Source organism: Lynx canadensis, chromosome A1, assembly GCF_007474595.2.
Source record: "Lynx canadensis isolate LIC74 chromosome A1, mLynCan4.pri.v2, whole genome shotgun sequence".
Lineage (NCBI taxonomy): Eukaryota > Metazoa > Chordata > Mammalia > Carnivora > Felidae > Lynx > Lynx canadensis.
The window spans coordinates 202470780-202496591 of NC_044303.2; the positions used below are offsets into that span (position 1 = coordinate 202470780).

At 36.1% G+C, this 25812-nt stretch overlaps 1 protein-coding gene across 2 annotated transcripts in view; it reads right to left on the reverse strand.

Moving 5' to 3' along the window:
* The window catches only part of PARP8 (poly(ADP-ribose) polymerase family member 8), a 180129-nt gene that overhangs the window by 15998 nt on the left and 138319 nt on the right, over nt 1–25812 (reverse strand). The window contains exons 16-26 of one of the 2 annotated variants that reach the window (XM_030330120.1): nt 18814–18906; nt 11788–11913; nt 10446–10511; nt 7845–7912; nt 6072–6120; nt 4868–4980; nt 4560–4632; nt 2999–3068; nt 2378–2451; nt 1146–1215; nt 204–288 (exon numbers count right to left, since the gene is read on the reverse strand). In XM_030330120.1, the coding sequence (XP_030185980.1) occupies nt 204–288; nt 1146–1215; nt 2378–2451; nt 2999–3068; nt 4560–4632; nt 4868–4980; nt 6072–6120; nt 7845–7912; nt 10446–10511; nt 11788–11913; nt 18814–18906 (887 nt within the window). The remainder of the gene's footprint in view (nt 1–203; nt 289–1145; nt 1216–2377; nt 2452–2998; nt 3069–4559; nt 4633–4867; nt 4981–6071; nt 6121–7844; nt 7913–10445; nt 10512–11787; nt 11914–18813; nt 18907–25812) is intronic. The other variant, XM_030330124.1, reaches the window with a different exon arrangement.

Genomic DNA, 25812 nt, shown 5'->3' on the forward strand with positions numbered 1-25812 from the left:
CTAAATTAACATTTAAATATCACTCTGTTTTTTAGAGCTCATTAAAATAAAACAAACATTAATATAATGAGAAATTAGCTGTCTGTTATATATTGGCAGCTAAAATGACCAAAAAAAAAAAAAAAAAAAAGAAAGAAATGTAGTCACTACTACCTCATTCATGGAGAAGACAGTAAGACACAAATGTGAACCTTTACACTTACACAAAGAAGAATCGTGTGCAGACATGATCAGTATTGGGGACGACCCATATCTCTCCATGTTTGTGCAGGTCAGGTGAGGTGATCACTGTAAGTGGAAGATAAAAGTAAAGAACTATTTATTCTAAGTTACTATACCCCTGGCTCTTAGAATCTAAAAGCAAAAAGAACATGCACAGACCAGCATATGAAAAATTGTTTAACCTAATTAGCTGTCAAAAATGTAGTAAAAACAATGAAATGTCATGTAACAATTTTATGTTTTAAACACCATCAGCGTAACAACAGGAAAGCAATCACTTGTGTATTATCAAAAGCAAACAGTCCTGACTCGGGAACTATGTGGAAAACAACTTGGTCTCCCATATAACTATCAAGGGTTGAAAACTTAAAAGGCAGTTAAGAGTGGCTACTGAAAACTCTCAACACGAGGAAAAAATGCTTTTCTAGTCAAGGTCAGATTTTATAGCAAGAACAAAGAAAAGTGTATGATTTTCCAAATCACCTATCAATTTTTCTATCCCAAGTTCAGAAGAAATGAATAATTTCAGCGTAGAAACAGAAGACCTATTTGGGTTCTCTTCTTGGTGCTTGGTTCATCTTCCCAATTTTCCATGGCATTATACATTCAAAAGCCAACTTAAAGAGGAAGGTGGCATATTAACAGAAGAGATTAGTAATACTTGATCAGGAAAATATAATTACCATTCTGAGATATCTGCCAAGAATAAAATATAGCACTGTTTGAACTCTTGCCAGTGACACTTTGTTTTTCACCTTTAACGCTCTATATTGTACCTGTTTCCCATCTGTGCCCTTAGAGAAGGTCACGAGGAATAATGCTGTCACTAATGCATTATGAGCATTCTGTAAATATACTCAAATTCCTAAATACATATAACATAGAGAATTAATGCTACAAGGTTTGTAGAACTTTCAACGTACCTTCACATAAGGCGATGCATTTTAGGTTACGGCTTTGCAGGAATTGGGATTGTTGTCCTTTTTTCTGTGACTAAATTCCAAAAGAATTTAAAAATTAGACTGAAAATGGGGCAGTTGCTCAAGTGAAAAGAGAACTCATCATCGTTAAAAAATAATAGCCCCTGAGATAGCTCCAGATTAAAAAAAAAAGTGGGGGGGGGTGCTATCTAGACTAGCAGTAATATCCTTGAATTCTTTCTTAATGTCAAGCTATATTTGTTGTATCATTTAATTTCTGTACATAATCATTATCAAATCACTCTCAAGATAAGTGAACTAAAAAGGCTAAATTAAAGTTTAACAGCATCACATCATAGAATTAGAACTCAAATTTATTTTTACTGGAAGCCTGGCATCCTTGTTTCAAGGGAAACAAAATTAAAATTGCATGGTCTTTTTAAACATTAAAATCAGTTATTCCAGATCATCTAACTAACCTAAAACCAACCCATTTTTACAGCACCATTAACTTAAGCTGCAGGCGTTTCAGAAAAATCTCATGTAGAAAATCTGTAGTTTTGCTTTTGTTTTTAGATACTAAGTTAGCTATCCTTTTTTTTTTTTTTTTTTCAATTTAAAGTCACATTATTCATTGAGTAGATTTTTAATTGGTCCAGAATGGTTGTTTCCTCTGAAACAACAAGGGATCTGTGCTTGCTCTTTTCTCTGCCTGGAATGTTCTTCCTCCCATAGGGCTCATGGACTCACTGACTATAGGTCTCCACACAATAACCTGAGAAAGAGCACCCTTTCCTGACCAGCCCAGGGACAGTCACTCTGGTCCCATCTTCTATCTCACAGTATTAAACATCTCTGTTCCCTGATTTTTCTCCATTTTTCTCCACCACCTAGCATTCTATCTAAATATATATTTAATTCATTCACAGCCATTCAACAGAATGTAAGCTCCCAAAGGAATTCTCTATTGTTTTGTGATCTATTTTTTATCATCACTATAGCCCAATGCTTAGCAGTCTCTAAAACATTACAGGAGAAGCTTAATAAATACTTGCTGAATGTTTACTGAATAAAGGAGCTCTGATTATTACACGTGAGGGTAAGTTTTGTTCCTTCATGCGTAATGACTATTTACAATGACTCTGAAGACTTAAAAAGCCAGACTTATTGGTGTCCTGCTGGCTAATGAGGCTAACGTTCACTCATCACATCAGCCACTCGAGTCACTACAACACCTGTGATGTGCTGCTGCTTTTACTGCTTGAGGCCGGCTCGTCTTTGGCTGTCACCTTCTGCTTCTTGTTCATCCCTGAGGACACCAAGAAAAGAGTAATTCAGGAACAAAGCTGTATCATGCCCCTCAAATACAATCCCTTGACACTTTGCCTAAGATTTCATTGCATGGGGCACCAATGATCACGATGGGCTCCTGAAGGACCAGCTCCTGTGACTTGGGGTGGAAAGTCAGTGGGTTTAGAAGTCCTGACAGTGTTAGGAAGTAGAAAATTCAGCTTTTTAAAAAAATTTGCATGGAAAATAGGGACAGGAAATTCTCTTGCTATATTTAGAAATCGATATATTTAGAAAATTCGTAAATTGGTTTTAAGGGGCGCCTGGGTGGCTCATTCGGTAAGTGTCTGATTCTTGATTTCGGCTCAGGTCAGATCTCAAGGTTGGTGAGATCGAGACCCGTGTGAGGCTCTGCCACTGACAGCATGGAGCCTGCTTGGGATTCTTTCTCCCTCCCTCTCTCCCTGCCCCTTCCCTGCTCACTTGCATGCTTGCACGCTCTCTCTCTCAAATTAAATAAATAAACTCAAAAAAATTTAAAAAGTAAAAATGAAACACACGCTTACCTGAGTAACCAAAAGATATGCTTGACATTGGACTAAGATAGATTCCACTTCCATACATTGCACCGTGGAGCTAAAAGGGGAAGAAGTGGGAGAGAAAGTGGGCAGCCAATGGTTTCAAAGGTTAATACTTTACATAAGAAAAATTAGTCTCTTGGGGTGCCTGGGTGGCTCAGACAGTTAAGCGGCCGACTTCGGCTCAGGTCATGATCTCGCGGTCCGTGAGTTCGAGCCCCGCGTTGGGCTCTGTGCTGACAGTTCAGAGCCTGGAACCTGTTTCAGATTCTGTGTCTCCCTCTCTCTGACCCTCCCCTGTTCATGCTCTGTCTCTCTCTGTCTCAAAAATAAATAAACGTTAAAAAAAAAATTAAAAAAAAAAATTAGTCTCATGTTGGAGCATAAATTCTTAGAAAATGATAAAGCTATTTCCTAAAGGACTAATTTGAAAATAGGACTACTAATATCTTTGTCCTCAAAATTCAGTGAGTTGATACATAAAAAGTGATGGCCAGAGAAAAAAAATCTTTAAAGTTTTCCACCTGATCTATGACAAAGTCAGTGAATTATTATAAAGTAACGTTTTTACCCAAAATATTCAACTCCAAAATACCGAAAACAAACCAGACTGCATTATATATGGTGAGGGTTTTGATTAGGACTCACATGCTAGTATAGCCACAAAGCAGCCTGTTGACATTTTCATTACACAACACTGTAATCCCGTTCTTATCTCCTCTAACCTTGCAGGTTACAGTTTCATTAACTGAAACTCTTCCACTGTTCTAAGAAACTACTCAGAACAATTAAAATTCTCTCTCATTATCCCTGTCTGCTAGAACCCCTGTGCCCTATTTAGTATGAACTGAATACTAATCGAATAAGTGTGTGTTTATGGACATTTACATTTAACTGTATCATCTCAACTGTCATCAGAGCGTGAGATCTGGCACAGGTGATGGGATTGAGCGTCTCATTTCCTGACCTCTTTCCATCCTCAGATGAAAATCAGCTGAATGAGAGTGAGGTAGGGTATTGGAGATGAAGGGAATAAATAAAGATGAGCACTATACCCGTGATATCCTGCTAACTCCCAGTGCTGCCCCAGAGACGGTAAAGCAGGCAACAGATAGCTCTTTGGTATCCAATCTCCATTTTGCTAACTCTTAGCCCTACTTTTTCTTAAAGTATTCACACGTGGGCAGTGCTCAAGAAATCTGTGTTGAATTAGCAACAGAATGCTTGTACACTTTTACTTTCTGCATGATAATTTTTCTTCTACTTAAGCTCAAAGTGACTTTACTGTTTTCTCATAGGGAATTCAATTTCTTTTCCTTTCCATCCCTATATGATGTATAGGTCAATTCTGCTTCAGTTATTTTGTGAACATTACTTACGCCTTTTAAAAATCCTATGTAATTTTTTGAATTTGTATATTTTTGAATCCTATGTAATTTTTTAAAAATCCTATGTAATTTTTTTCACATAAGAACAAAACACCAGGACTGCTTATTGAACTCTAACACAGAAGTATATATGGCCTTGGTAAAGCATCCAGAAAACTTACCTGCAGTCTAGTATTAGAAGCAACGACCAGACCATTCCTCAGAATAGAGTGCCAGTTTTCAATATGTGAGCCACTAAAGCACAGAGGAGGGGAAGGACAAAGTAAAACCAAACATTAATAATCCTCTAAAGTAGCCACAGTATGATAAATCATGTACCTTCAGAAAGTCCTGAATTTCCAAGTCAAGTATCAGGCACTGGACTACTTAGTGCTCACAGCCAACTACTACAAGTGAATGTTTTCCTCCCCACACATTTCTGGAAGACCGAGGTGAAGCTATATCCCCATCAGCGTTAAACCATACTCACTGAAATGCAAAGGTGCTTCCAAAGAGTTTTTTAGCAGCTCTAAAATTAGATTCTTTGGCTGGTGGACTGCTGAGAAGAAGGAACTGATGTGGAGTATGCATAAATTTCAGTTGCTGCCATTTAAAATAATGACAAATGAAAACATGTCAAAATTAACATAGAATCAGACTGATGACAATTTCAAATTTTACTGGCTTAAGAACTATCTAGATTCAAGCCACACGAATTTACACTAACAGGACCATTCATTAAAAAAAAAAAAACCTGCATAAATGATAAATCATATGGAGTTGCTGATAGGAAGGGTAATTCTTTAGGCTAATGGAAAAGGAACAGGAGACAGACAATCCAAAGTCATTTATATTTAGCTTTGGAATACATTGTGTAATCGTGTCCAAGCAGATCTGCCTTCCTAATTATGTTTCTTTTTGAGGCTTTTATTACTGAATTCCCTAAGTATCCACTAGCTATTCAACTGGGGAAATATCTGAGTTTGCTAAGCAGAAAAGAAAAGTTAGTTCAAGATTTTAAAACTGCAAAAATTACCATCGTCATGCTTTATTTGCATATGCTTATAAATCTGGAAATTGCCTACATTCACATAGAGTTTCCCCTTTGTTCATGGAAAGAAATTAAAACAGAATCTTTTGAATTAGTTGCCTGACAAATTTTCTAATTGCTGCCCTTTCACTTAGGAATGTATTTGTATAGGAATACAATATAAAGGAATCTTGCAGTTTAGAGACTCACAGACAGGAGAGCTGAGATTCTGGATACTGATCTCCTTAGGTAATGATCAGAACTGAAATCAGTCCATTGGCTTTTCATTTATTTTGTAAGCATATTGAGCTGATAAGGCAGTATCCTTCTTGACAACAAGAAACTGACAATGATAAAAATAAAAAGCACAATACCTTTCTCTGGTCAATCTCCAGATTCCTCCTATCACTTGCGGAATAACTAAATGATTTCATATTGACCCTTTTACTCACTTGAAAGTTCAGGGCAGCAGCCTGAATTTGAATTTGATTTCTTGGGAAAACCTAGAGCTTGTGCCCATATGGTCATTTCAAACTGAAGAATGAGGCCTAACCTGAGATTACTTCCATTTCCTGGAGAGGCTGCCTAAACATCACAAGGTCAGTTCTCCCAACTAGTCAGGACTGTTCCCATTTCTGTATGTATATGTGAAAAAACAACTTACCCTGTTAACTGGCAGTTTCACAATATGTGACCTATTACTTGAAATAACCCTGAAATTAATTAAAATAATCCATCAGTCACAAATACATGCCAAATATATTTAAAGTTTTCTTCTTTAGTTGGCAAGTGAATGGAACTAATGTTTGCTGTGACATTAACTAAACTGAGTGATCCTTGTACTTAGTTACATCAGTTTGCTTTGTTCCTAAAACAACTAAAAGAGCTCATGTAACAAAAAAGATAATATTTTATATCTGAGAACACAGAAGTAGTTCCTTACACCCTAAAAGGGTGATCTTTAATCATTACCCCCCTCAGACATCAGCAAAATGAACATTTCTAAATATATTTTCACATGACGATCACGTAAATACAAAGATTAGAAGCTGATTCCTACAACCGCTCCTTTGGCTCTTCCCTACATTGTCTAAGAATGAGTTTTTACGAGATCTTTTTCTTTCTTTAAATATTTGAGGATCTTTGTGCTGATATATACAGTGGTTTACACACAAGCTGTTATTCACCACATTTAGACACTGAGGTTGAAAAAAATTAAATTCAGGTATCTGAAAGAACTGATGATTTCATGCTTTTCAGTACAGAAAATAATAATAGGGAAAACTCTAAAACATTTTGGTAGATTTTCTTCTCCTTGAAAGATGAGTGACTAACAAACTGAAGAAAATGATCACAAATAAAAGTTGACAATCAGAGGCTGACTACAGGGGGTGGAAAAAAAAGATTCAATATTTGAGATTTTTACCTTCATTTTGAATATGACTTAATGTGAGAATTTGAAAAGTTAAAATGAAAACTATGTGTTATTCTACTTGATCCATCAGAATTTTAATAATAAGATCAAAAAAGGTACAAAGAAGAAAGACTTCCAAATCTAATTTTTAAAGTCTTATTAGAGTAAGTGCTCACTGTAAGATTCTAAGTGAAAGCTAAGTAATCAGACTCATTTTTTCTCCTTTGCTCATCTTTTCATTTTTTTAAAAAGGTTGTAGCATAGAATCAATCTCATGCAAATCAATCTCTTATAATCTTCACATTTGTGTTACTGCATGATGGTCGTGATGAATTCCAGTCTTTAAGTTTTTAGTGATTTCAAAGAGACTTGTACATAAAACCCTTGTAGGTATGGGGAGTAGATACTTTTGTTTTCATCTTGCAAGTAAGAAACCGGAGGGCAAAGGGTTTTGTGGCAGGCATGGTAGGAGGGGAGCTCTCAAGCCACGCTCCTGTTCTCGCTCAGCCCTCCTAGGATCCCTGTGGGACTACGGCCTTGCCCCTCACCACGCTCACTCTGAGCAGCCGGCAAACAAAGAGCTCATCAAGTTTATGCTGTCCTTGTTAAGAGAGTGAACCGTACGAGACACACATTTTAGAAAGGTTTTCAGTAAGTGTTTGAAACAGTGAGTATTGTCACTCAGTCCTCAGTTAACGAGAAAATTAAATGAACCAAAACGGCTTCACCATTAGAATACAGCTAATCACATTTTTTTAAAATAACAGACAAACTGCCATCAAATACACTGTATACCTGTGTAGCGCGTAGGACAGCATTTTCTTCCCCTTGTGATATACAAGTTTTAATTAAAGTGAGAGTCATTACGGACTCTGATTATAAAACCACCAGGCCTCACAGGCTTGTAGAACTGTAGCATTGCAGGCCTCGTAAAATGGGGCCCTCCCCCTCCCCCCTCCCCGCTTAAAGCAGGCAGTAGAAAACGATGCCGTTTTAATGAAGAGGAAAACTAAAATTGTATACCATTGCAGCAGGGGATGAGCAAGGGGGTCCTGTTTATCCATCTGCTTCTTGATTTCGAGATACGGTGCCTGAAAAAAAGTCATTATACTTCGTGATTTCTCTCATAAATTCCTTTCTTCCTTTTTGTTTTTCCTTTTTGCAACAGGAAAATCAGGTTGAACAGGTGTACCTAATCTAGTTAAACCCGGAAGCCCATGGCTGTGAAGTGGCAACAAACAGCAACAATTTACCCTTCTTGTTCCCCCCACAAGGCCAGGTGAACTCGGAACTTCCACATAGCACAATGGACTTGAGCCAACATTTTGTTACACAGAGAGGTTTCATCAAGCTTTAGCCTGGCTTCCTGGTACTAGGCCATGTCCCTAAAGGTGATCCCGGGCATCATGCTGAGTCTCTGTTCAAAGTAATATAATGCCGCCCAACCACAAGAGGTATCTTGTCCCAACTACACTGCCAACCTTCCGGTAATTCTCTAGTTATCCCCCTGCTGCAATTTTCCTGTTCCCCACAGCTTCCTAGTTTCACTACTCCACGAGCCCCTCTTGGTCCCTTGCTGTTCTCACTTTAAAAACCTCAGTCACCTTGGTCCTACTCAGAGGTTACCTCGCTCGAGCTGCAAGTCTCTCTTTCCCACTCCAGTCCTCAAATAAAATCTATCTCGCCACCTTTAGCAAGTGTTGGGTGCCATTTCTCTTCGAAAATGACTGTTTTTAACTTTTAACTAACATCAAAGCAAACCTTGTATCATAGCTACTACTCATGCTCCTATCATAGGGTCCTGACTTAGGTGTAGAGCTTTACAGGTAAAAACTGGACAAAATTTACATAGGAAGAGCCCTTCTTTTGAAAGTATTTCCTGGAATTTACCCAGACAATTAACCTTTTCAGAGAACAAGAGGCAATCTGTCTGTGGCAATTTAGGTCTATCTATAAGGTCAGTACATTCTAGAAAATAGGACGGTATTATGTTATATTTATTGGGAGAGGTTTAAAGATATGATGCAGTGAACCCTGACGGCATCCCTACGAAGCGCACACTGGAAGGCGATGCCACATTGCTATTTACTATTTACCACCTTGACAGTGAAGAGGCTGAGGCCTCGAGCAATTATGCAACTTGCCCAAGGTCACAGGCCACATCATCAATGAGTGAATTATACAACACACGCCTCTGACTTCCTAGGCTGACTCTTGATCGTCTCCACTGCCTTCTATTTAAAATAGCTTACACATGACCCAGAATAAAGGAAGCAAATTTTGGCAGAGAGCTGATCCCAGAGTCAGAATTTTGTAGCTATTTTTATCCAAGAATGATCCTGGTCTAGGGTATCGTATAAATACCCTATTACCACCAAAGTTTTTGGTGACACAAAAATGTTTACTGAACTTTGTGTAAGATATTGGAACAGGTCCTTTTTTCTCCCTAAATGGAAATGTGTTTTATTGTTTTCTTTGCCTTATACAAATAATAAATATTTGTTTGAAAAGGAATTCAGGTAACACAGAAAATTATGATCATAGAAAAACAACTAGAAAGCATGATGGCTTTACAGCAAATACTATAACGGGTGAATTGAAGATCTCCTCATTTACCATCGTCAGACACACACTGTTTGTTGATGCCTATTTGACTACATGGAATAAATACTATCAAAAGAATGAAATCTCAAATCTGGGAATGTTACGATGTACTCTGGGAGCATATTTTCAAGGAGAGTAAGGGTGATGGTGGGGGAGAAGGGAGCAGTGACACAGAAGTTTTGTGGGCCTCAAGACTGAAGGAATCTAATACTCTTTCCCCAAAGATAGCAAATGACCCAGGGTAGTATTTATTGTAAGCCTCCAAGGCCTCCAGGGCAGTGCAAGCCCTGAAACCACCATACGCAAACCAAACCCATAATGTGTGCTGATGTCAATTATGGATTATTAATTTCTACTTATAATAATGAGTTGTAAGCCTCTCTCCAAATTTTTGGCAGTGGAAAGGCCTCAATAATTCAACGGTATGTGCTTTTCCAAGAGCTGGACTACAGCCCAGTGATCTGTTAGACTTTCATAATAAGCCACAATCCTTGCTCATCAAACTTCACCAAAGGCTCTCTAATGACCAAAAACATAAACTCATACTCTCTGGGAGTCTTGTGTCTTCCGAAGTTGTTCTGAGAATCTGTGTTCTTTCTAAAATATTTATGCACAATTTACACTTGATAGAATATTTGTTTTTATTTTGACATTAAATATGTGTTAAAATTGCTACTGTTAATGAAAATTGACAGTCTAGGAAGATGGTATCAGATTTAACCTTTGCCTTAAGATATTCTGACACACTTCCATATGCTCAAACTCCTGCAGAGAGAATGAGGATTATAATTATGCAATTACCCTCCAAAAGTCACTGTGGTAGCCCACCAATACACTGGTGTAATTTAATTAAAACATCCTAATACAACACAATTTTAATCTGTAAATTATTTTAATTATAGTCCCATCTAATAGAAAAGTCTACATTTCACTACACAGCCAATACTCTCAGACATTTGTAAAATATGATTTTACTCTAGCAAAACTGAACTGCATAAAACCACAAGGTGATATACTTACTTGTGTCATTTCTCTAATAGAAGTTATGCTATCCAGTGCTTTCATTACTCGATCATAGTTCTTCTTCTGTTTGAACAGACAAAAAAAAAATAGTATTCACTATAAGCCTTTGCAAGTCTGCACATTACTAGAGAAACATATTATTTCTGTATGTGGATTTTCCATCAGAGTCAATTTGAAAGCAATGTCTGTTGTGTACATAAAAGAGAAGACTTTAACAAGATGGTTTTGGGATGTAGGATATATAACTGATTTAGAGAGAAGAAAAAAGAAAACAATGCCAATCCTACTTAAACAATACAATCCTATTTATGTATAAGTACATAAAATCATGTTTAGCCTGCAGGGGGAAAACTATAAATACAAAAAAGATATTGGGCTCCTGATTCTTACTTTCACTAAAAAAATTAAGCCATGATGTGTAAAGTAAGCATAGAGTCCTTCTAAAATCCAAAATCCACTTTAAATATTACAAAATCATTTTGTTTTTATTTCCTTTTGATTGAAAGATTATTACCAAAAGAGTATGACTAGCAGGTGTATAAATGACACCACTTAACTGATGATTCATCTTCAAGCACACTGTAACTATGTGTACCGTTGTCACTTATGAAGGAAGGAAAGCTTTTCCAAGGACATTTTTTTATAGCCATTGTTTCTGGAAAATGATTTCAAGATGAACAGTGATAGAAAGAAACTAAGGCAATTTTAGCTCTCATGCAATTTGAAGATTTTGCTATTTTAGAAGGATTCCACCAAATCTCCACGAATATTTATGAAATTGTTTTCTGAAGAAATGTTAGTTGATCACATGAATTAAACTTCCACTAATCTTCATATAACAGGGGAGGAAGGGGGGGAAGGCAAGGGATGAGGAAGCAAAAAATACAAAAGAAAAACAAGTCGGTCCTTTTACCCATGACCCTGAAAATGAGGTTACACTAAGCTAGAATCTCAAAAAATATAAAATGAAATTAATCATATCAGCCATTAGAAACCAGTTTATTATAGCTGTTTACCTGCCTTCCATGCAGATGGGATGTGTAAAGATCGCAATTTGAGAGGATGAAATGGGTCTAGGTTCATAAAGATGAAGTTCTAAAAAATGATTTTCAGAGACGGAAAGACAGGGAAAGTAACAGGATATGGGAAAGACCGAAGGAGGCCGGAAACCAAGTTTGTGTTAGAAGAACCGTATTTACTAAATGGATCCAGAGTCCACAGCAGGTCAGGGATGTGCCTGCCAAGGGAGGGATTTAGATAGAAAGAGGAAAGCTAAGGAGATTAGAATTTCAGCTGCTGTTACCGGAAATGGGAGGGGCGCGCGAGGGTAAGTACTCACCCTGGGGTTGAAGGCCAGCATCTGAGGATCGTTAGGATCCACCACAGAAGGATATGGCTCGAAAATGACAACTTTTCTAGGAGATTCCAATGCAGACCTACACATGGACACTAGTAGATCTACCACCTTGAAATACATACATAAGATAGTTACCATCCTTTGGGTTTCATCAAGTGCTCTGCCATTGTTTCTTCCTGTCATGGTACCTAGCATAAGTTAATCAGGAAAGCCTCAGCACTGCTATCAACTTCTCAGATCTGTAACTTATGGCTTTAGATCAAGTTTGAACAAACTTGACCACTAACTTAAAATAGCTGACATGTGTTGGAGTGCCTGGGTGGCTCCATCTGTTGAGCACCCGACTCTTGATTTCAGCTCAGGTCATGATCTCATGGTTTGTGGGACTGAGCCCCACAATGGGCTCTGTGCTGTTAGCTTGGGATTCTCTCTCCTTCTCTGTCTCTCTGCCTCTCCCCTGCTCTATCCTTCTCTCTCAAAATAAATAAATAAACATTTAAATAAAATAAAATAAAATAAGTTGCTCCCAATTATGTCCTAATATCCCTTTGTCATGAACACATATTATGCTCTAACATTGTTCTAGGCTCTGTGCACAAGACAGGTCCTTTCTCTCGTGGAATTTACACTCTAATGGAGAAGATGCATAATAAAACAAATCAGTTAAACAAATACATGTTTAAATACATTTCTGGTAATGTTGAATGCTGTAAAAATTAAGCAGGCATTAGAGACTAAGGCAATAGAGGGTGCTGTTTCTGAGTGGCTAGGAAGGTGTGATGTTTCAACAGAGACTAGAATAAAGATAGAGAGGGAGACCTAACTCTGGGGAGAAACTGTTCCGGATGATGGAAACTGCACATGCAGGAAATGAGTCTGACATGCTCTAAGAACAGTGAAGCTCCTGACATCATCTTACTTCTTCCAGCTCTTTGCCTCAGGCCATTAATGACCTTCGTATGCTAAATATGATGGTTTTATTCCTATGTTCTTCTATGGCCTTTTCACACAATTTACTAAGAGGCAGTGTTATTTAACAGTTAAGGGCAAGGCCCCCTCTCCAGTCCCCAAACCAATAAGCTTCTGGCAACGGAATTAAGAAAACAGATACTGTCTAAATGGAGACAGTGTGCCAGTGTGAAGACAGGGATATCATAAGGAAAGCAATAGGCTTAATCTTTATAGAGAAAAAATACTTCGAGAAAGTTTTTAAACAGGCATTTAAAAAATGCACACAAAGAGTAAAACAAATTTTGATTCTTGTGGTTAATGAAAGGAGCACTGTGACCTAACAACAGCAGGGCTCACTCTGTTGTGTGTATACTCACAAAACACAGCCACCCATTCACAGCATCCAGAAATGCCAGGGACCTAAAATAATTAGCAACACTCAAACCATTCCATTGGGTATATGATCTATTAGTAATACTTCTCAAAGTACATAGACATACATACCCACAGGACTCACTCAGAGAACAGTAGGACTGAAATCGTTAGTATGTTTTTAACACACTATTCTATTTATAGGTGTGTGTATATATAGGATTTCTGAGCAATAGATATAATAAAGACATAATAAAATCCTTTTTGTCTTCCATACCCACACTCACATTCCTTCTACCCCAGAGAGATGCACTTTAACCCAGATACAAATTGTTTTCAGCATTATCTGGTCTCCCAATAAAAGAAAAACAAATAAAAACTCCTGAAAAAGAATAATCAGTAAAATAAAATAGCCTCTTCTGAAACTCTGGCAGTGGAGAGGGAATTGGCACTGTCTTATAAAAATTTTCGAGAATTACGTGACACGGTCTGCAACTGAAGCTTTATAAAAGTACACGCCCTTTGCATATAGGGTCAAATGATCTTTGACAAGGGTACTAAGACCACTCAATGGAAAAGGGTACTTTTTTCTACAATGATGGTGGGAAAACTACATCCACAAAAAACTGGAGTGGACCCTTATACCATACATAAAAATTAGCTCAAAATGTAATAAAGACCTAAACCTAAGACCTTAAACTATAAAATTCCCACAAGAGAACATAGGAGATAAGCTTCATGACATTGAACTTGGCAACGATTACTTGGATTGACAACAAAAGCAAATACAGACAAGTGGGTGTGCATCTAACTTAAAAACTTTGGTGCATCAAAGGACACAATCAATAGAGTGAAACGGCATAGGATGGGAGAAAATATTTGCAAATAAGATACCCGAAAGGGCGTTAATATCCAGAATATATAAAGAGTTCTTACAACTCAATAAGAAATCACATAATTTAAAAATAGGAAAAAACCCAGATAGACATTTCATTAAAGAAGACATACAGATGGCCAACAAGCATATGAAAAAATGCTCAACATCACTAATCATCAGAAAAATGCAAATCAAAACCATAATGAGATATCACCTCCCAACCATTAGGATGGCTACTATCGAACAAACAAACAAACAAACAAACCCAGAAAATAATAAGTGTTAAGCACATGAAGAAATTGGAGTCTTTGTGTGCTGCTGATGGAATTATAAAATGGTGCAGCCACCGAGGAATAGAGTATGGAGGCCTCTCAAGAAGTTAATAACAGAACTTCCATATGATCCTGCTGGCAGTGAGAATCCCGCTTCTGGATATATTTCTAAAGTAATTCAAAGAAGGATTTTAAACACATTTGCATATGCATGCTCACAGCAGCATTATTCATAATAGCCAAGAGATGGAAGCAACCAAAATGTCCATTGACAGTTGAATGTATAAACAAAATGTGGAATATACATACAGGAAATATCATTCAGCCTAAAAGAAGAAAATTCTGTCACATACTACAGCATGGGTGAACCTTGAGGATATTATGTTAAGTGAAATTACAAAAAGACAAATATTTTAAGATCCACTTATGAGGTATTTAAAGTAGTCAAACTCATAGAAACAGAAAGTAGAATGGTGGTTACCAGAGTTGGACGAAGGGGGTTTACATAAGGGGAGTTGTTTTAATGGATATAGTTTCGAGTTCTGCAAGACGAAAAGTGATGGAAATCGGTTTCACAACAAGTTGAATATACTTAACACTACTGAACTGTACGCTTAAAAAATGGTTATGATAGTAAATTTTATGTTATGTGTTTTTTACCACAAGAATAAAGATACAAACAGATACAATAATTAATAACCTGAACAATGTTCCTTCTTTCAATCAAATATTTATTAAACATCTTGTGCTGAAAGCTTCAAAACAATCAAAACTACCAAAAATTATATGCATTCTTTTGCCAATAATTTCACCAGTGGAGTCAAGCAAACTCTAATGAAATAATGGATGTCGGGGTAGAGAATTTAATTAGAATTATTTCTGTTAATATATGTCCTAAGCTAACTTCAAAGAAATAGCGTAACTACCATGGCAAAATCACATGCCGTCTACCAAAGCCTCCTACTCCTGGCTTCCTGGGTATAGAGCTATTGACTGGGGGCAGTTGCTCTGCGTGGGACATTTCTGCCCCTTTTGTCCAGGTCAGGCTGTATGACTAGCTTCATTCACCTCAATCAATGGACTGGCAGCAGGAAGGGGTGGAGCTGAAGAAGCAACAGGTGCACCTTCTCAACTTTTCTCTCCGCTCTGCTATCGGACAGGTACTTTAGACAGCAGAGCAGACGGTCCAGTTCCCTCAATCATCACACAGAAAGCTGCCTAACAAACATTCTAATTGGGCAGCAGCATAAGCCAGAAATAAAAATGTCTATCATCCTAAACCACTGTAATTTTATGATTTATCTGTTGCAGAAGTTAGCATTCAGAATTTTTGAACAAGGAAAGGTTTGTATAACACTGGATTTATATTCGTCTGCATGTGTTAATTTTTCAATGAAGGAAAGTGTCTACTTTAAAAAATAAACATTAACAAATGACTATGATTTCTTCTACCACAAATCATGTATTTCCCCACTCTCAGCATTTAAAATGAGAGATTCTTAATAGGACCTCAGCACATATGGTGAGTGGCGTAGCCATCAGGTTACACACATCTTTCCTCTTAGCGCAAATAATATAATTGAAGAGGCAATCTGGAGGCTAAGATACTTAGGACAGACAAATACAGAATTCAGGCAATGGGAATTAGGCCATTTGTTGAGTGAACAAAGGTCTGTGGGCTTACAGAATCACATGCTGCCACAGGCCATTACATACAACCCAGCTGGCAGAGCAAGACTCTGCACCCTCCCCCGCAGGTAAAGGCGGCCTAGGAGCACTTGCAAATGAGAAAGTTCAAGTCCAGGTGAGCAAGAAAGGCATGTACAGGAGTGGCCTACGGATATATAATGTATTCTGTAAAAGAGGCGTATTGAAAATTGAAGATCGATGGCCTTCAAACATTTCAATATGGATTCCTTTTTTCTTAATCATTTATATGAGAGCCCAGGACACACACACAAAATGGAGCTGTTTTTGTTGAAACAGTATTTGAGTGTTTGGAATCCTAGCTGCTGAAACACACTCGTTCCAGGATAGCCTCCTTCAGTGTCCCCCTAAGGAATGTTCTTGCAGCCTCACAGAACCATTTAAAATGCAGGCGCCAACTGATGCAGAAGGACTACTGAGATATACTAGAAAGAGAATCTGTTTCCACCTAATCTTTAGAATTATAAACAGAATATTGGGTACTTGCTTTAAAGTAGTGAAAAGAATATTCCACTTTGGAGGAGAACCACTAAGTTGATACGGCCAAGTAATTGTGTTTTATAACTATCATGTATAATCCAAAATTAATCTCTCTTTAGCAAACATTATTTTTTGAGATGTATGTATAAGGGGGAGAAAGCACCTAATCTAATATTTTATCGGCCTAGCCTACTTGTTAGCATGATGTTAATTTTCTTTCTAATCCATTATTTCTTATTTCCAGGCTTTAAATCCTTCCCTTTTCAAATTGTCTGAGGGACAATTTACATCCACTAAAATGCACAAATGTTAATTTTACCACTCAAATAATTTAATATACATACATACATACATACACACATATACCTATTATATATATACGTATATAAATACACACACACATGCACACACACTATTCATGTAAAATACATGTATGTATATTCACAAACACACACACACACCTGTGTAAAGCTTAATCATCTTTACCTAGCTATAAATAGCATATATTAAACTATCTTTTCTTTGAGCAATATTAGTTCCAGTTGGTAAGAAAAACTTTCACATTAAAAAAAATAATAAGGAAAGAAAACAAAAGAGCCACATGGTCAGACACATTCGAGAAACCCTTAAAGTAGTGGCTACTCATTTTCTTAGTTTCGGTTTTTCTGAGAGCCTTTAATATGCAAACATGTGCATTTTGGGCATAGGGGCAATATCAATCTGTATTTCTGAAATTTAATCATGGAATCTTTTTTGCCACATGACATACAATCACTGTTATACTGGTTGTATTTTTATTTCTCATTTGTAACTCATTACATCACAACTGTTTTCCTTAATATTTCTTCAGGTGGATATATCTCAGTTTAGTTAATCAGTGAAATAATCAGGTTAACAGAATGTACGTAAATCCATGAGGCCTGCGCTCTCCATATTTACTGTTGTACCTCCATCTGGCGCAATGCCTGTTACCTAGCAGGCATTCAGTACTTGTTGAAAGAATGTCTGTTATATGATCATTTGTTCCCACTCATCTTTGCAAATTTTAAAAATGACAGATTGGCAATTCTTTTCACATTTAGTTTCCTGTTGATTTCAAATACAGCTGAATATTTTCTTATGTTTCTTTACTAACTATAGGTCCATATTTGTGAATCGTGCGTTCATTGCCTCTAATAATCCGTTATGATCTTCATGGTTTTCTATTTTTATGTGCTTTTATACATTTATGTTTGAGGGAAAATAAACTTTTTCATAATTCTCTCTTAATGTTCACTATTCTTTCAAGTAGAAAACGTAAAATATGTATGGACTCGATGCTGGTGTCTTCCTTTATGCTTTCCTGAAACTGCATAAACGAATAAACCTGACACACTGTTTACTCTCCTCTAGTATGTATACGGTATTTTCAAACAAAACTCTTTAGGCCATTGGGAATTTGTTTTTACCAACAGTGCAAAGAGCTAATCTGTTCCCCCCACCCCACATTGCAGGCCATTTGTACCCACTTACTAAATCATTTTTACTTTACAACTTTATATGATGCCTTCTTTAAAGTATATTAAGTATATTTTTAACAAGATCTGTTTTGGGGATCATTTGACATTCTATTCTTTGCCAGTACTGTATTTTTTTTTTAAATATAAGATTGCATAATATGTTTTTGTATGTGCTTGGTCTAGCCTCCCTTAATTAACATTCATAATTTTTTTTATGTTTTGTCTGACTTTTTTTTCTTATAGATTTATTAGAAAGTTAGGTTCCATGAATAAATTTTAAAAATCAATTGAAATTTTGATAGAATTGCAACAAGTAAATTCTATCATCTTTATAATATTTTTTTTTCCTTCTGGAAACATGGAATGCTTCTCTACTTCCAAGTTGTTTCATTTGCTTTTTTATATTTATTTGCCTTCCTATGTCATAAACACTGCTATTGTAAAATTGGATGCTTTTTCTCATATGTTCTGCCCTTTATCTTTTCACCTAAGTTTCAGGAATAAATTAGATTCCATTTTATGGTACCATAACTTTACAAATAAATTTTACAGAATACATGTGCAAGTGTTTCGATATTTCAACTTCACCGTGAAAGAATCACAATTATTTTTTAAACAACAGAATGTGGGTTTAATTTCTTCCCTTGGCAATGGCAAAATGACAAAACACTCACTAAATAAAGATAGCAAAATTGAGTTTCTATCTATTAAAAAAAAAAATCAAATGTGGTTTGTTTTTTAGTCTAACGTCAAACTATCAAATATTTGTCCAAAAGACTGAAGGAAACTAGTAGGTCAGAACAAGTTTTTCAAATCAGAGTAAGGAATAATTAGTATTGCATGTTACTACCTGAGCTCCAGTTGCTATCTCATCAGCAGCTTCATTCATTACTCCCAGGGTTTGAAAAGCAAATACACAAAGCTCTCGTTCACACACAGTGGGCTACAAAAGAAAGGGGAATGAGTTACACCACTGTTTTCCATTGCCCAATTCCTAAATTAAATTTATGGCATTCCATGTAATAAATAATGCAAAAGTTTCAGAATGTTAAAAAGAAAGGAATCCTACGACTTGGTTTAATACATTTCTAAATTTAGGTAACAATTGGTAAATAATCACCTAGTGATACAGAGTCACCAATATAAGAAATCCATTTCAAATAGTTGTAGGCACTTGCACTCAGAACTTTTTAGCAGTAGATGGAAAATACATCTCTCCTGCTTAATACACATTTGTATCTGAGATGTATAAAAAAAGGCAGACACCTAAGCTGGTGATATCCTAAAAAATGAGGTTAAACCGAACAGCTATGTAAAACAAATATACAGAGAAGATTTCCACTTTTCCCTAGGTAGTTTTCTTTGGAAGAAATAAGCATGACTCTGCTTACTTGTTACCCAGCTCTTGAAAGATTGGTTTTGGTGCAAAGACTTGTGACTTCAATAAACTCCTGAAGTCAACAGCACTGAAATATACACTCTGCAATTGCTTTGGAAAAGTTCTCATCTTTCAAATCTAATATAGTGTCATCTGTTTGATTTATCTTATCTCCCGAGTTACATTGCATTAGGTAGCTGATGAAGCCTAACGATACAATCCATGGTGCCGCTGCCTAGCAGACAAAAGGCATTTGTTAGTGCCACTGCTTCTAAGCTCACTCATTTCTGAGGACCACTTGGGCTAGTGCTTATCCAGTGGGAAGTATGGTCCTTTGTGGTCCACCCTTTATATTCAAAAAGGGCCCAAGTGGTGGCTTTGTGTACATAAGCATGACTGATCACAAACATTTCTGGTTGACGTTCCCCAAAGAATTTTAGGGAAAAAGGAACTGATATATTTCATTCGTCCTCCTTAAAAGTCCAGTTTGATTACATTTCAGAAACAGCAGGAAAAACTACCTATGAGAGCAAATTAATTGGAGAAAGTTCTTCATCCATACTCAAGCTATATACACACTGCTATACATAGATGGATATACTTAGAGCAGACTGTTCAATTTCTGCAATTTTTTGTTTACCTAAGTGTTTAACCTATTTTTTATCTTCTATTTTTTTTGTGTGTTTATCTATGTGTATGTATGTCTCACACTCAATTTTTCCCAGAGACATTGGATTGTTTCTTCTCTTCACTTTCTAGGAGCATGATATGGTCTGAAACAGTAACAGAAACTACTGATTGTACATTTAGTGTAGTGCCAAACACTATACCGTTTGAGTATAGTGGAACAGTATACCACCGAGGGTCCAGGGGGAAGATAAAACTGTGGCAATCATAAAGAGCCCTAGGAATTTATTCATGTAACAGCCTCCCAACAGTGTTCTCTGAGGAAGTAGACAGGGACACAGATGGTGTTTTTAATACTACTCTTGTCAAATAACCATACATTTTTATGAATAAAATCCATCAATCCCAAAGCTAAAAATAGGATAAAGCTTATTTAGTGTATATAAGTAACAATTGGCTTTATTTTGTCATTTGAACTTTTGGTAATCAATTACACTTACTTTGTGATCATCCAAATATGTATGTATGTATGTATGTATGTATGTATGCATGTACATGGGTATTCACACACAGATTCCAGGAAATGTTTTAAAACAAAAGAAACTACCTTTTTCAGTACCTGATTATTGCTTGAAACAACAGAAATAAAGATGAAAGAAAATACTTCGTCCTATATTAGATTGGATGGATAAATTTTTATAATTTTAACTTAGGAAAAATTTCAAAGACTTAAGGAAAAAATATAATAGTTGTTGTTACATATCTCTATCAGCCCACTCTGTCCCCAATCCTAGATATTCATGCGCCACCCTGGTTTGTGTCTCAAATAATTTTCACCAGTTCCACCCCTGATCTCTTATTTTTTTTTATCTTGGGTAACATACAAACATTTCAATGTTTTCTTTTGCATTTCCTTTTCATCCCCCTCCCAGACATGATTATATCCAAATCTCCTAATCACGTGGACTTACCAATGGACCCATTACTTTAAATAATAAACCTACAATCCTAATGATAAAGCTATGGCTTGATTACTTTATGGACACTTCTTTTCCTTTCTTGCATCTTTTTGATTAAAATGTATAAAGCTGATTTATAGTAATATCTTGTTTCTGCAACTGTCTGAAGAAGGAAATCAGGTACCCTAGAAAATTTGGGGGGAAAAAAGAAATTTTGCTACCATACTAAAAAATTAAAACTGCACATTATATAGTCTTACAAAAATAATTTGATCTTCCCTTTTTGTAAAATGGCAAATATAGAGGTAGTAATATGGTGATTAACATATATATAGGTTAACACTGACCTAAGTAAATACTAGTGAATTGTTAAACTAACACTTCTGTATTTATTGCTCATTTTACTAGAAAGTTCAAGACAGTATTTGAGACATAAATCAGTTTCATTTTGAGATAAACATTTACAAACTAGGTTTTGTAAGCCTTTGACTTTCCCTTCTCCCATGTTTATCCACATTTTATTTGAGAAATTCAAAATGTCAACACAACATAGCACCCTAAAAGAAAGTTCTCAAGTCATATTAAGTAAATCAAGATTAGACATCTCCTTGCTCACAGAAAGGATATCTTATTCAAGAAAGAGAAACCAAATCATTCTTCCCTATTGAAACATAAGATTTACATAGTGGATTAGCGATCTTTCACGTTAGCTGACTCTCAGCTAATCCCCTGCCCCCAACAAATTCTATTACTATACTATTTATACAAAAAACTCTAGCATTAATTAAAAATAGAACATAGTTGGGGCATCTGGCTGGCTCAGTCAGTAGAGGATGCAACTCTTGATCTCGAAGTTGTGCGTTCAAGCCCCACACTGAGTTTAGAGATTACTTAAATGAATGAATGAATGAATGAGCCCCCAAATTTACAAAAATATATTTAAAAAAATAGAACATGATCATTTAATAGCTATTACTACACATACACTTTAATACAAAGTGTATAAGCCTAAACATAACCAAATGTGTACAACATTTATGAGTTTATTTTTGAGTTTACAATCAATAAGTTTCCATTTGCAAAATATTGCCTATTCTTCATGTTATTATATTGCCCTCCAGCAGTTAGTTCTTATAATTTAAACTATAAAACCATGCCAAGTCCTTCTTGCCATTGCACATACATAATTTTTTTTGCAATATAATATTCATTACGCACCATTTAAACACATGGAGAACTTTATGTGTCCCTGAGATTTATTTTAGAAGTTTTTAACATACATTTTAAATTTTCTTTGAATCAAAACAATTTAAATGTGAGCAGTGAAAACATATTTCAAGAATGGTTAAGCCCTAAAGAATATTTTAGAACCTAACTGCATTGTAGAAACTTTGTGTTTTCAATGAATTTAAATCACTTCCCACTGAAAATAGAAATGATAAACCTCAAGAGAATCTAGCTACGTATTTATACTTGGCATGGTGTTGGTGAGTGGTTTTCAAACCCTTTTTTGCCATCCTCTTTCTGTTTAAACAAAGTTTTTCATGTAAGCCCAATATACAGAACAGTAACCAGAAACTGGTTACTATTCCAGTTGAGGCACATGTGCACAGTTCAGTGTTCCTATCTGTAAACGGGGATTTAAAAAAAAAAAAAAAATCACACCTAGCGCATCAAGTAGAGCAGAGGACCGAGAAAGAGAACCAAGTAAGATAAGGTTCATAAACTCCCCATGAGGTATACAGAGCTGTTTCACTATTAACAGCATTAGGGAACTTGGATAAGCCGTGTCTTCTGTGTGTTGTAACCCAGTGTGTGTACAAAAATAGGTTTTTAATGAAAATTTTCATTGAGGCTTATTATGAAGTAGTGTTTTTATTTTTATATCCATAGTTTATCCAAACCCTTAACTTATTGTTAAAACTGTTCTTGCTAAAAAAGAAATGAGCAGCGCAAATAAAAACTCAAAATTAAAAAACTAGTATTGAACACATATGAGAATAATGAAGAATATCTACTGGAAACTCAAAACCTACAAGCCTTCAGCTCTTTGTATTTCTGACTTTATAGTTTATGCTTCAGGTTCTTTTCATGGTTTGGAAGAGAGACACATTCCAAGGCGGGGTGGGGGGCTGGGGGGGTGAGGTACTGTCCATTAAGAAAGACAGGGATCCCACAGAGATCAAGACAGATTTATAGTAAGATAGGCCCATGCATGTTTAAGCTTCTCCACTGTCTCATATAACTTAAGTTGTTGTTTGAGCTTTAAAATCAATTTCTTCTACTCAATTTGGATGTTAAAAAAAGTCATATTTCTGAATTAAAGGGTTTTTTTGGTATAATTGTTATTTATCTAAGGTTGTATTTCAAAACTTGAAATCTTATTTCTGAGACATGGAGAGGGGGAGGGGAGGATGGGGTGAGGAGGGAACAGGATGTGCTTTTTCATTCATTCTGAAAATAAGAACTTAAGCTACAAACATTTGTCTAAGGTCCACAGCAAGGCTGGATACACAAAAATACAGATTGTCGGGTTTCTCAGCTGACTTTGCTTTAACAGGATTGGGCGTTGTTCTCGAATAATGAAGCGGGATCTCGGGCCCAATCAGTCCAACCAGAGCAAGCAATGTGGAACGTTTTCACATGACAGGAGAAGAGAATGAGATCCTACTTTTCATATCCCATGTTGATCAGGGAAATGGGAAAGTCTAGTAGCAGGGACACAGAGAATGATTGCCAAGTACCAGTGATAAAAACTTCTAACTGTAGGGACACTAACCCACACAACCATGTACGTGGTTTTCTCCCACCGGGTTCAGCAGCCCTTATGCGGGTTCAAAGAAGACCAACAGTTGCACTGATTCATGGTGTTCAGAGTGAGTATAACAAAAAGACAAGGGCACTGGGAAGTTAGAGGCTGATAAAACACTGGTGAGTCTGGCAGTAAGTTCTTGTTTTCGCATTTTCCAAAAACTCTTGATGAAGTGTTTTTAAAGCATTTTAAAGCATCTCCCAGTTTGCTGCATTAACATTGCAATTGATTTCAAAATGTAGAGAACCAATGATTTGGTTTGGGTTGGGTTTTCTGATCATAATCCAATCTGCATTGCCAAATGGAAAAACCCAGGAAAATCTAGGACTAGACAGTCCTTGTGATGTTAATATGAATTTTAAGCAGATTCAAAGTATTACAAGTCAGGTCTCATGCCTGGGAGTGATATTTATAACCTTCGTGAACAAAAGCGTTAAGTGGAGCCTTGTGGTATTTCTAAATAAGTAAACAGTGTAGTTACCTGTGTTGCAGAAGGTATGGCATGCTTACCCAGACCTCTGAGTAAAGTGACAGAACAGTACAAATAGTGACCGAAATGTTAGGACTTCTGGGGAATAGTAGTAAGAGGACTTATATAATCCGATAAATAATCATGCTTAGAGAAAAGAGAAAAAATATAAGACACAGTTTGGCTTCGGAAAGAGAAAAGTCTAACAAACATAATGAACATTAGGCACAGAATTCTACGGAAGCCTGAGTTTTATCTAACCTGTTTCATCACCAAATGGGATATAACTTATCCTCTTTACATCTCTGGGAGCCACTGCAGCTTGTAATGCGTCCTTTAAGCTGAATAAATGGTCAATGAGTCATTTTAATAATTTATACCCCATAAGAAATTTTATTTGTAATAATTTTACACATTTCTATTAAAATTACAGTAGAACATACTGCAATGTAAATATAAGAAAGATACAGAATAAATGAGGATGCCTGATTGAGGTTCAACATCTGTTTTCAAACAATCAAGAGGCAGTTCTTTCTGTTTACTTCTCTTCCTTTGAAGATCAGATATTCCTTTGACTTTCATTTCCTGACCTGATTTCATCTGTCATTTATCTAACTATTTAAAAAACCCAAGTAAGTTTTCTGATTTCCTTAGTATCAGTCTGAATCACAGCAAAAGAAAACCAGCTGATAGCTAGCTATACTTATTTAGAAAACATCGTTATTTACAAAAGCCCTTCCACTTCTACAAAGAAACAGCCAACTTCACTGGTGCAGAATAAAATAGGTAAAACAAAACTGGGAGCAAGGTGCAGAAAATACCAATAGCAATTAGGATATTTCTCTCACTTACTATAGGAATGAGCTGCCATTAACCGAACCATAAAGAACAAACTTCCAGTGAAATGTGTAGTAAATTTCCAGGATGTAAAAGTAGTCAGTTCAAATACGTGAGTCAAGAATAGCATTACGGTTAAGAACCATGGCTTGGTGCCATTGTCACAGGGCTCGAATCTTGTGTATATCACTTACCAGCAGTGTTGATATTAAATAAATTACTGGTTTCTTCATCCGTGAAGCAGGGGTAATAATAATACCCACCTCATAGGGTTATGATGAGGATTCAATTAAATAATCCATGTAAAACACATTCAACACACGATCACATAAAAAGCACTCAAAAGCATGTGCCATTAATAACATTACTATTATCTTCTGGAGTGAAGATTGCATTGCCCTAGATCAAGCAATAGACCAGGATCCACAGAGGAACATTAACAAAGTAAAAATGGACCTCCTGAATGGGATAAACTAACGTGACCAAAGCATTCTCCTTATTTTCATTGTAACTACACATTTCCATGTATCACACAAAAATAACAAACTTGCACAAATATTTAATAAACAAATGCTAATTTAGTTAATTTAGGTTTCAGAATAACATTGTATCTCTTCGAGAGAAAAGCTAACTGATAAAAAATAGTGTATGAGTAGCAAGAAAAACTTTTTATATAGGTTTCCTATAAATAAGTAAAATAAAACAAATATATCATACAATTTGACAGATGATTATGATCATAAATGGCTATTCTATGTTTTTTTAGA